Source organism: Taurulus bubalis, assembly GCF_910589615.1.
Source record: "Taurulus bubalis genome assembly, chromosome: 20".
Classification (NCBI taxonomy): Eukaryota; Metazoa; Chordata; class Actinopteri; order Perciformes; family Cottidae; genus Taurulus; species Taurulus bubalis.
The window spans coordinates 17,019,634-17,031,286 of NC_136608.1; the positions used below are offsets into that span (position 1 = coordinate 17,019,634).

Here is an 11,653-nt window from a genome sequence, read left to right on the forward strand (position 1 = left end):
AATAATACATGGAATTATGTTAATGTATTCATACTCATTATAATAGTGTTAATGTATTTGTAATATAGGGACATAGAAAACATGAATAATGAGTGGAGAGCTAGCGGGGAGTTAGCAGCAGCGCTAGCTGGCTACAGCGGGGAGCTAGCAGCAGCGCTAGCTTCTTACAGCGTGGAGACAACCAAGGTAGGAACGGTTTATAACTCAACTTTTGCGGTAGTTTATTCTACCTTGACTTGGGCCTAAAGTGTTTATCTCAAAGTATTGAACACTTTTTTAGAATTGTGACATAAATTCCTGGATATAAAAAGTCTAGATGCACTTTTAGGGGCCGTTCACACCAGACTATCAAATCAATTTGAACCACAGTTTCCGACTCTCAAAAACGCGTCGCTAGCAAAACCATTGTTTCCCTATGGTACGGCGCGCCTTTCATGCGCGCTTTTTAAATGCCGCGCGACGCGTTTTTCGAGCGTTTTTTCGGCGCGCTTAAAAGTTGAAATATTCTCAACTTTAAGCGCCTTGCGCGGAGTCGCACAGCTCATCAATGTCACACTCGGCCAGGGCAGCCAATCGGATGAAGCAAGAGGCGGGCTTTATTACTTCACCACTTCCTTCCTGTTTTCGTGTGGTATGAACTCCGACGAGGCATTAATATTAGCGATCTTTAACTACCGCCTGGCAGTTAAAGATCGCCCGGCTGCACTATTTGAGCTCAAGTAAACAATACTGAAAATTCAGTACAAAAATGAAAACTGTTGTCAGCGTTAGCTGCAGCAGCTAGCTCCCGGGTAGCGGGACCAGCCCCGGCCCAACGGTCAACAACAACAGCAACAACATTCACTCACCACATGCCGTCACTTAAAGACAAAGTCCATCCTCCTCTCTTTGTTAAACAGTTCAATGACGCGTTTGTTCAGTTTATCGGTGCGCTTCAGTTCCAGTAACAGCTCCTTCTCCATTTAGTAAATCCACCAGCTAGTCCGTTTCTCCTCCTCCTTCAGCCATTGAGTGTTAAAACACTAAACATGTATAACTTCTCTTATGTTTCAGGCTGAATTCTTCTTGCTCTACTGAGTTCTGCTAGCAGCTAGCTAGCTTTCTGTTGGCTAAAGTCACGCTGACCCACTGACCAATCACAGCGCATGTTAATGCAGACTTGTAGATTTACTCACACATTTATATATTTACTAACATATACTTTTACTCACATGTATTTATATATTTACTTCCTAGAATATTTTCTGGGAAAATTATAGAAATGTCTAATAATGTTACTGGACGTTTTTAATCATGACGTTTTCCATAAATCTTATTGAAATGACCTTAAAAACAAAGTTTTCTTCCGATCAATAACGTTGATCAACATTCCTGCAGTAACTGTAGTTACCACCACCAACAGGACTGTTGTGTAACGTTAGTCATAAAATGGGGAATGCTAACCACGTGATAACTGAATACCAGCTAGCTGTGTTAGCCCTAAATATATACTTGTGGTAGCCTTGTGTTAGCTTGTGAGCTAAACAAGTATTGGTTCTGTTAGCCAGATGTTCGCTCTGTGTTAGCATTGTGCTAGGTGTGTGCTAACCATATAATGGCTTTGTTAGTCAGGTGTTGACCATGGGTTAGCTGTGTGCTAACGTCTGAGTGTGTTGGCTAGCCTTGTGTTAGCTGTGTGCTAACATCTAGGTGTGTTGGCTAGATGTTAGCCTTTCCCTAGCTGTGAGCTAACCAAATACTAGCTGTGTTTACCAGATGATAGCTATATGTTAGCCTTGTGCAAGGTGTGTGCTAACCAATCACTGGCTTTGTTAGCCAGTTGTTAGCTACGGGTTAGCTGTGTGCTAACATCTAGACGTGTTGGCTAGATGTTGGCTAGTCTTGTGTTAGCTGTGTGCTAACCATACATTTGCCAAGTTATGTTTGCTAGGTGGTAACCAGAGCTACTATTAGCCGTGTGCTAAGTGTACACCTGATGCTAGTCACATGTTCGGCTACGCTAGCCCTGTGCTAACTGTATGCTAGCACTCAGGGAGGGTTTCTTCAAGCGTTTGGTGCCGAGGGTTCTGATTGGCCAGTTTAAATAGTGAGTTCAGACCTTGGTGAGAGCTGGAAGATTTACTGGAGAATATTTTTTCCCCTGTAGCCCCGATCCCGTTGCATTACAGACCATCATGTGCAGCAGCCTTTACTGTGCTCTGATACCGTACGCACACCCATTCCACTGCTGTAAAACAACTGCATAGTCTTTACAATTCAATGAGACGGAAGCCACAAAACAATAACAACATTAAAAAGTTTGCGACGACCTTCTTCAAATTAAAAGTTCACACTAAACCACTGCAGGAAAACACAGGCTTTTATTTAGAAAAAAAAGATGAACAAAAAAAACAACAGTGATTCAAACACTGCTCAGTGTGTGTGTGTGTGTGTGTGTGTGTGTGTGTGTGTGTGTGTGTGTGTGTGTGTGTGTGTGTGTGTATGTGTGTGTGTGTGTGTGTGTGTGTGTGTGTGTGTGTGTGTTCATGGCTGTAACTCGTAGCCCAGCGGGTCGAGTCCTCGGTCCAACAAAGAGAGCGACGACTCCCTCAACTTCTGGAGAAACCTCCTGAGGTCCTCTTTTGCGAAAACCTGAACACACACAGTTAAAAAGGTTCCGGTGTGGTTAAAAAAAAAACGAACTAAAAACACATGAACTGATCGTACAGGGCCGATCAAACGGGGCTGGTTACCTGGTAGAGGCGGTGCTGGTCGGAGGAGATGATGTCCGCGAGGCGCAGCGCCTCCTGGTGTCTGGAGGAGTTCTGCAGCACGCTGAGCAGCAGGAAGCTGAGGCGCGGCAGACACAGCGAGCGCAACGCCGCCATCTGGTGGCCGCGCACCGAATCCGGCTCCGAATCCTGCAAACGCAAACGAACGTCATCGCTCTAAACGCGACTGCGGCGCTTTGTTGAAGGCATGGAGGCGGAGAACTCTCCGGCAGAAAGGGAATAAGCGATATTCCCAAAATGAGAACAGAACATCTCATTTTAGAGACAGGAACTATGGAACCAGAGGAGCTAAACCAGGAACAGAAAGGGACATTTATTTATTTTTACTCTTTAAAAACTAGGGTCCCCTTGACCTTAAGGCAGGTCCTTGTCTTTCAAAAAAGTAAACCTTTCATGTTTTCAACATAATTCGACAATATTCAGGAACATAATCCATAAGTATGAGCAAGATGTGTCGAAAATGACCCAAAGAGCTCCCCAAGTTTTGGGAAAAATATTTGTTCATACCGTTAGCAACATGCTACTCGCCGATTCCCAGCCATTTTCATCGCTCAAAATATTTTTCTAAAATATTACATACTTTTTGCTGAAAACGATGTCCAATGTTGTTGTTTTTTACTATATACACGTACTCTCACAAGGGTTACTGTATTGTATCACTTTAAAGTATTCAAATAGCCCTTGTGGTTGAGGAGCTAGGCCTGTTTTAGTATTAGTGGGTATGACCACTTTTTCATTTTCGGAAAAAGGGCTTTTTTTTTTTTATTTTATTTTTTTTAACTCCTATGAATCGCCACCTTAACGTGGTGGAGGAGTTTGAGTGGCTCAGTGATCCTGGGAGCTATGTTGTCCGGGGCGTCAGCCCCTGGTAGGGTCTCCCAAGGCAAACAGGTCTCGGGGGAAAGAGCCGGAGCTGGTGGAGGAGGTGGAGCGGTACCAGCTAGATATAGTTGGGCTCACCTCCACGCACAGCGTGGGCTCTGGAACCAAGCTCTTGGAGAAGGGTTGGACTTTGTCCTTTTCTGGAGTTGCCCAGGGTGAGAGGCGCCGGGCGGGAGTGGGGATACTCACGAGCCCCCGGCTGAGCGCCGCTATCTTGGAGTTTTCCCCGGAGAACGAGAGGGTCGCCTCCCTGCGCCTACGGGTTGCAGGGAATAAAGCTCTGACTGTTGTTTGTGCTTATGCACCGAACAGCAGTTCGGAGTATCCGGCCTTCTTGGAGTCGGTGGGAGGGGTCCTGGAAAGGGCGCCGCATGCCGACTCCATAGTTCTCCTGGGAGACTTCAACGCTCACGTGGGCAATGACAGAGAAACCTGGCGGGGCGTGATTGGGAGGAACGGCTTGCCCGATCTGAACCCGAATGGTGTTTTGTTGTTGGACTTCTGTGCTAGCCACAGTTTGTCCATAACAAACACCATGTTCGAGCATAAGGTGGCTCATAAGTGTACCTGGTACCAGAACACCTTAGGCCGGAGATCAATGATCGACTTTGTAGTCGTATCATCTGATCTGCGGCCGTATGTCTTGGACACTCGGGTGAAGAGAGGAGCAGAGCTGTCAACTGATCACCACCTGGTGGTGAGTTGGATCAGATGGCGGGGGAGTCGGCTAGAAAGACCTGGCAAGCCCAAACGTGTAGTGAGGGTGAACTGGGAACGTCTGGCGAAGGATCCTGTCCGGGAGGTCTTCAACTCCCACCTCCGGAAGAACTTCTCACAAATCCCGAGGGAGGCTGGGGACATGGAACCCGAGTGGACCATGTTCAAAGCCTCTATTGTGGACGCGGCTGCTCGGAGCTGTGGCCGGAAGGTCATCGGTGCTTGTCGTGGCGGCAACCCGAGAACCCGGTGGTGGACACCGGGGGTGAGGGAAGCCGTCAAACTGAAGAAGGAGGCCTTTCGGGCCTGGCTGGCCCAGGGGTCTCCTGAAGCAGCTGACGGGTACCGGCAGGCCAGAAGGGCTGCAGCTGCGATGGTCGCGGATGCTAAAACTCGGGCATGGGAGGAGTTCGGGGAGGCCATGGAGAAGGACTTTCGGTTGGCCTCAAGGAAGTTCTGGCAAACCATCCAACGGCTCAGGAAGGGAAAGCAGGGCCTACCCCAGGCTGTTCTCAGCAGGGGGGGGGGGAACTGCTGACCCGGACTGGGGACATCGTCGGGCGGTGGAAAGAGCACTTTGAGGAACTCCTAAACCCGGCTAACATGTCCCCCGGAGAGGGGGCAGCGCTGGAAGTCTTTGGGGTGGTTTCTCCCATATCCTTGGCAGAGGTCGCTAAGGTAGTCAAAAAGCTCCTTGGTGGCAAGGCGCCAGGGGTGGATGAGATCCGCCCTGAGATGCTGAAAGCGCTGGACGATGTTGGGCTGTCTTGGTTGACACGCCTTTTCAGTGTCGCATGGGGGTCGGGAACAGTGCCCATGGACTGGCAGACCAGGGTGGTGGTTCCCATCTTCAAGAAGGGGGACCGGAGAGTGTGCTCAAACTATCGTGGCATCACACTGCTCAGCCTCCCGGGAAAAGCTTATGCCAGGGTGCTGGAAAGGAGGCTCCAACCGCTTGTCGAACCTCAGATTCAAGACGAGCAGTGCGGATTCCGTCCCGGTCGTGGAACAGTGGACCAGCTCTTTACCCTTGCAAGACTACTGGAGAGGTCCTGGGAGTTTGCCCAACCAGTCTACATGTGCTTTGTGGACTTGGAGAAGGCTTTCGACCGGGTCCCTCGGGGGTTTTTGTGGGGGGTGCTGCGGGAGTATGGGGTGCCGGACCCGTTGGCACGGGCTATCCGGTCTTTGTACGCCTGCAGTAGGAGCTGTGTTCGTATCCTCGGTAATAAGTCAGACACGTTCCCGGTGGGTGTTGGCCTCCGCCAGGGCTGCCCTTTATCACCGGTCCTGTTCGTGACCTTCATGGACAGGATATCTAGGCGCAGCCAGGGGGCGGAGAGGATCCGGTTCGGGAGTCTCGGGATCGCCTATCTGCTGTTCGCGGATGATGTGGTCCTGTTTGCCTCCTCGGACTGTGACCTCCAGCATTCACTTGGGCGTTTTGCAGCCGAGTGTGAAGCGGCAGGGATGAGAGTTAGCGCCTCCAAATCTGAGGCCATGGTGCTCTGCCGGAAACCGGTGGATTGCTCCCTCCAGGTGGGGACAAACTGCCTACCCCAAGCGAAGGAGTTCAAGTATCTCGGGGTCTTGTTCACGAGTGAGGGTAAGGTGGAGCGGGAGATCGACAGACGGATCGGTGCGGCTGCAGCAATAAAACAGGCGCTGTACCGGTCCGTCCTGGTGAAGAGGGAGCTGAGCCGGAAGGCGAAGCTCTCCATTTACTGGTCGGTCTATGTTCCAACCCTCACCTATGGTCACGAACTCTGGGTCGTGACCGAAAGAACGAGATCTCGAATACAAGCGGCCGAAATGAGCTTCCTCCGCAGGGTGGCCGGGCTCACCCTTAGAGATAGGGTAAGGAGCTCGGACATCAGGAGGGAGCTTGGAGTCGAGTCGCTGCTCCTTCGTGTCGAAAGGAGTCAGCTGAGGTGGTTCGGGCATCTAGTCAGGATGCCTCCTGGACGCCTCCCATTAGAGGTTTTCCAGGCACGTCCAACTGGTAGGAGACCCCGGGGAAGACCGAGGACACGCTGGAGGGATTATATCTCCCGGCTGGCCTTGGAACGCCTCGGGATCCCCCAGAATGAGCTGGAAAGTGTTGCGGGTGAGAGGGAAGCCTGGGTCGGCCTGCTGAACCTGCTGCCACCGCGACCCGACCCCGGATAAGCGGCTGATAATGGATGGATGGATATGTTTTTTTCTGTCTTACCTTTCTCACAGCCGCTGCACATAGAGACCAATGTTATCCGTACAGCTCGGAGAACGACCCGTTTTGGTAAAATGAAGGTTGTAGCTTGTTGTCTGCATCACTGCGATTACAGAGAGGTGTCGTTTGTGTTTTAACACCGTTTAGAGAAAGAGTTATTGATCCGGGAAGTCTGAATCTGTGAATCTCTTTCCAACTTTACCGGACTCCAGCTTATCCAGTGAATTTCAGTAAACCTGCTCTGGAGCAGGTTTACATTTTTGGCTGTGTTGCTATGGTGATTTATCTAATCTTTCATTCATTCTTTCTGTGCGGCCCTTGGTACCAAGGGCCCCACGGCCCGGTACCAAGGGCCCCACGGCCCGGTACCGGACGGAATGAGCATACTTATACACTGTTACAACTCCTTCATAGTGTCATATTGCTTTTTGGAGAATTATGATGATAAGTTCATAGTAGATGCAAAAGTATACTTAGGTACAATATATTATGTTGAACATAATATATATGGATGGATCACAGCCAACACAGTTATTTTCAACACAACCCCTTGTCCTTGGTCATGGAGCACCAGCACTTAAAAGAATAAACTTCATAATTCTCAAAATTCAGACCCTTTGCTTTTTTATTAAAATCATGTACTTGTACTTTTACTTTCAATACTTAAGTACATTTTATATCATAAAAATACTTTTGATACTTAAGTACAGAAAATATCAGATACTTTAAGACTTTTACTCAAGTAGTATTTTAATAGGTGACTTTTACTTTTACTGGAGTAATTTTCCAGTAAGGTATCTTTACTCAAGTACGACTTTTGTGTACTTTATACACCACTGTATATATATATATATGAACACACATATATATATGCCATATGATGCCATCTTGGTTTGTATCATTGTTGTTCCCATGGCGATGGAAAGCCCCTGAAGGCTGGCCATGCATGACTTGTGACATCATAGTTCTATTCAAAGGCAATTCTAGAATCTGGATTCTAGAACTCTCTTATAGCCACAGAGACGCAGTCTCTCTCAAACCAGTTGAAGCGGATCCTTCAAAGGAACGAAGAAAACCAGGATTTCACTAACAAGACAGAGTTTTGAAGACCACGAATATCTTTAATCGACAAGTAATATCTTCAAACATGATGAGTTCAAGTGAAGACAAATCCGCCGCACCTGTGCAGCCTGATTCAGACAAGGACACCATGAGTGGAGATCAGGATCACCCTCAGGACAGTGCACACACCTTTGACCTAATGCAAGAGTTATATCAGAGCAATAAGGCCTTGGAGAGGAAGTGTTCGGCTCTGGAGCTGAGGGCAATCAGAGACCTGGAGGAGGAGAGGAACAAGTCAAGTACACTTCTGGGCCAGCTGATCACCGAGAGGGGCAAGGCCTCCCGTGAGCTGGAGCTCCAAAAGCAGCTGTTGCGCCACAGCGACGAGGCGTGGAAGGAAAGATTTGAGGCTCTGGAGCTAAACTTCACCCGAGACCTGGAGGAGGAGAGAAACAAGTCAGAGAGACTCACGGCCAAACTTGAATCTCAAGCCCGGATAATCAGCCAGTGTACGAAGGCCAACAACAAAATACACGGGCTGATGAAAGACAAGGTGTATCTCTCTTATAAACTTGAGGTCAAAGAAGACACCTGGCAGAAGACGTATAGGGCTCTGCAGCTAAAGTCTATTAAATACCAGGATGAGGAGAGCAAGAGGACTGAGGCACTGGCGGCTAAGCATAAGGATGACTTGAGCCACCTGGAGGAAAAGGTCGTCGGTCTCCAGGCGGAACTTAAGTCGGAAAGCCAGCGCTTCAGCGAGCAGTTAAAGCTGTGCAACACGACCTGGAAGGACAAGGTAGACTCTCTTCAGGAGGAGAACACCAACGAGAAAAATCGCTTGGAGTCTTCCATCAAGAAGGACAAGTCCTGTGTGCAGCAGAGACAGGAGGCACAGGAGCAAAGTCTAAAAAATGAAATCCTGGTCCTGGAGAACGTGTGCCTGAGGCAGAAGAGGAAGAATTTAGGATTTTTTGGAAGAATGATGGAGGACAGGGAGACGGAGCTCACGAAGATGAAGAGAAAACAGCTATCTCGCTCCTCTATCATCCCTTCTCGCTCCTCTCCCGTTCCATCTCGCTCCTCTATCATCCCATCTCGCTCCTCTCCCGTTCCATCTCACTCCTCTATCATCCCTTCTCACTCCTCTCCCGTTCCATCTCGCCCCTCTCCCAACCCTTCTCCCGTGGGCGACCTAGTCCTAGACGGAGACTCTACCGTGATGGAGAGCCTCCCTTCAGTGCATGAATATAGTCCTAGAGGGAGACTCTACCGTGATGGAGAGCCTCCCTTCAGTGCATGAATGTAGTCCTAGACGGAGACTCTACCGTGATGGAGAGCCTCCCTTCAGTGCATGATTATAGTCCTAGACGGAGACTCTACCGTGATGGAGAGCCTCCCTTCAGTGCATGAATGTAGTCCTAGAGGGAGACTCTACCGTGATGGAGAGCCTCCCTTCAGAGTGTGAATGTAGTCCTAGACGGAGACTCTACCGTGATGGAGAGCCTCCCTTCAGTGTGTGAATGTAGTCCTAGACGGAGACTCTACCGTGATGGAGAGCCTCCCTTCAGAGTGTGAATGTAGTCCTAGAGGGAGACTCTACCGTGATGGAGAGCCTCCCTTCAGAGTGTGAATGTAGTCCTAGACGGAGACTCTACCGTGATGGAGAGCCTCCCTTCAGGACTACTTTCATGCTCTGAAGGAAGACTCTACCGTGATGGTAGAGTGTGAGTGTATGAATGGGTGTGAATGGGTGAATGACAGCGTGTGGTGTGAAACAAGCGCCGTTCATTTACCTTTCATCCATTTTGGGTTTGTTATCCTGGTGATCAGGGTTTTCCCGAAACAAAAACAACGATTGAAATAAACTATCAAATCAATTTGAACCACAGTTTCCGCCTTAAATATATTTAGTGTTAGAACAATTGTATGACATGATGGTGACTATAGCGAAGAAGTACTTGTACTTTACGTTGTTATTTTAACAATAAAAGATCTTTCAAATTATATTTTAGGGTTAACGACTAATTATTCTGTTATAAATAATGATATTCTACAATGAAAACAAACGTGATATTTATCAATGACGGGTTTATGGATATATTTAATATGAGCATTATTTACTGGTAATATATCTCTTTGTGAATCACCGGTTTGTGTTGAATACATGAAGCTCCCTGCACAGAGGTGGACCAGCAGAGAGTCAGAGTTAATATTGATTCATAATAATAATACATGGAATTATGTTAATGTATTCATACTCATTATAATAGTGTTAATGTATTTGTAATATAGGGACATAGAAAACATGAATAATGAGTGGAGAGCTAGCGGGGAGCTAGCAGCAGCGCTAGCTGGCTACAGCGGGGAGCTAGCAGCAGCGCTAGCTTCTTACAGCGTGGAGACAACCAAGGTAGGAACGGTTTATAACCCAACTTTTGCGGTAGTTTATTCTACCTTGACTTGGGCCTAAAGTGTTTATCTCAAAGTATTGAACACTTTTTTAGAATTGTGACATAAATTCCTGGATATAAAAAGTCTAGATGCACTTTTAGGGGCCGTTCACACCAGACTATCAAATCAATTTGAACCACAGTTTCCGACTCTCAAAAACGCGTCGCTAGCAAAACCATTGTTTCCCTATGGTACGGCGCGCCTTTCATGCGCGCTTTTTAAATGCCGCGCGACGCGTTTTTCGAGCGTTTTTTCGGCGCGCTTAAAAGTTGAAATATTCTCAACTTTAAGCGCCTTGCGCGGAGTCGCACAGCTCATCAATGTCACACTCGGCCAGGGCAGCCAATCGGATGAAGCAAGAGGCGGGCTTTATTACTTCACCACTTCCTTCCTGTTTTCGTGTGGTATGAACTCCGACGAGGCATTAATATTAGCGATCTTTAACTACCGCCTGGCAGTTAAAGATCGCCCGGCTGCACTATTTGAGCTCAAGTAAACAATACTGAAAATTCAGTACAAAAATGAAAACTGTTGTCAGCGTTAGCTGCAGCAGCTAGCTCCCGGGTAGCGGGACCAGCCCCGGCCCAACGGTCAACAACAACAGCAACAACATTCACTCACCACATGCCGTCACTTAAAGACAAAGTCCATCCTCCTCTCTTTGTTAAACAGTTCAATGACGCGTTTGTTCAGTTTATCGGTGCGCTTCAGTTCCAGTAACAGCTCCTTCTCCATTTAGTAAATCCACCAGCTAGTCCGTTTCTCCTCCTCCTTCAGCCATTGAGTGTTAAAACACTAAACATGTATAACTTCTCTTATGTTTCAGGCTGAATTCTTCTTGCTCTACTGAGTTCTGCTAGCAGCTAGCTAGCTTTCTGTTGGCTAAAGTCACGCTGACCCACTGACCAATCACAGCGCATGTTAATGCAGACTTATAGATTTACTCACACATTTATATATTTACTAACATATACTTTTACTCACATGTATTTATATATTTACTTCCTAGAATATTTTCTGGGAAAATTATAGAAATGTCTAATAATGTTACTGGACGTTTTTAATCATGACGTTTTCCATAAATCTTATTGAAATGACCTTAAAAACAAAGTTTTCTTCCGATCAATAACGTTGATCAACATTCCTGCAGTAACTGTAGTTACCACCACCAACAGGACTGTTGTGTAACGTTAGTCATAAAATGGGGAATGCTAACCACGTGATAACTGAATACCAGCTAGCTGTGTTAGCCCTAAATATATACTTGTGGTAGCCTTGTGTTAGCTTGTGAGCTAAACAAGTATTGGTTCTGTTAGCCAGATGTTCGCTCTGTGTTAGCATTGTGCTAGGTGTGTGCTAACCATATAATGGCTTTGTTAGTCAGGTGTTGACCATGGGTTAGCTGTGTGCTAACGTCTGAGTGTGTTGGCTAGCCTTGTGTTAGCTGTGTGCTAACATCTAGGTGTGTTGGCTAGATGTTAGCCTTTCCCTAGCTGTGAGCTAACCAAATACTAGCTGTGTTTACCAGATGATAGCTATATGTTAGCCTTGTGCAAGG

At 47.4% G+C, this 11,653-nt stretch overlaps 1 protein-coding gene across 1 annotated transcript; it reads right to left on the reverse strand.

Annotated features, from left to right (window-relative positions):
* Positions 1 to 2,506: 2,506 nt before the first annotated feature.
* Positions 2,507 to 2,881, reverse strand: LOC306752056 (nuclear pore complex protein Nup107-like). Its single transcript, XM_079235750.1, has 2 exons — positions 2,733 to 2,881; positions 2,507 to 2,631 (listed from the first exon to the last, which is right to left on the reverse strand). The coding sequence occupies exons 1-2, from the start codon at positions 2,865 to 2,867 to the stop codon at positions 2,524 to 2,526; spliced, it is 243 nt and encodes an 80-aa protein (XP_079091876.1). The 5' UTR covers positions 2,868 to 2,881; the 3' UTR covers positions 2,507 to 2,523.
* Between the last annotated feature and the right edge of the window lie 8,772 nt (positions 2,882 to 11,653).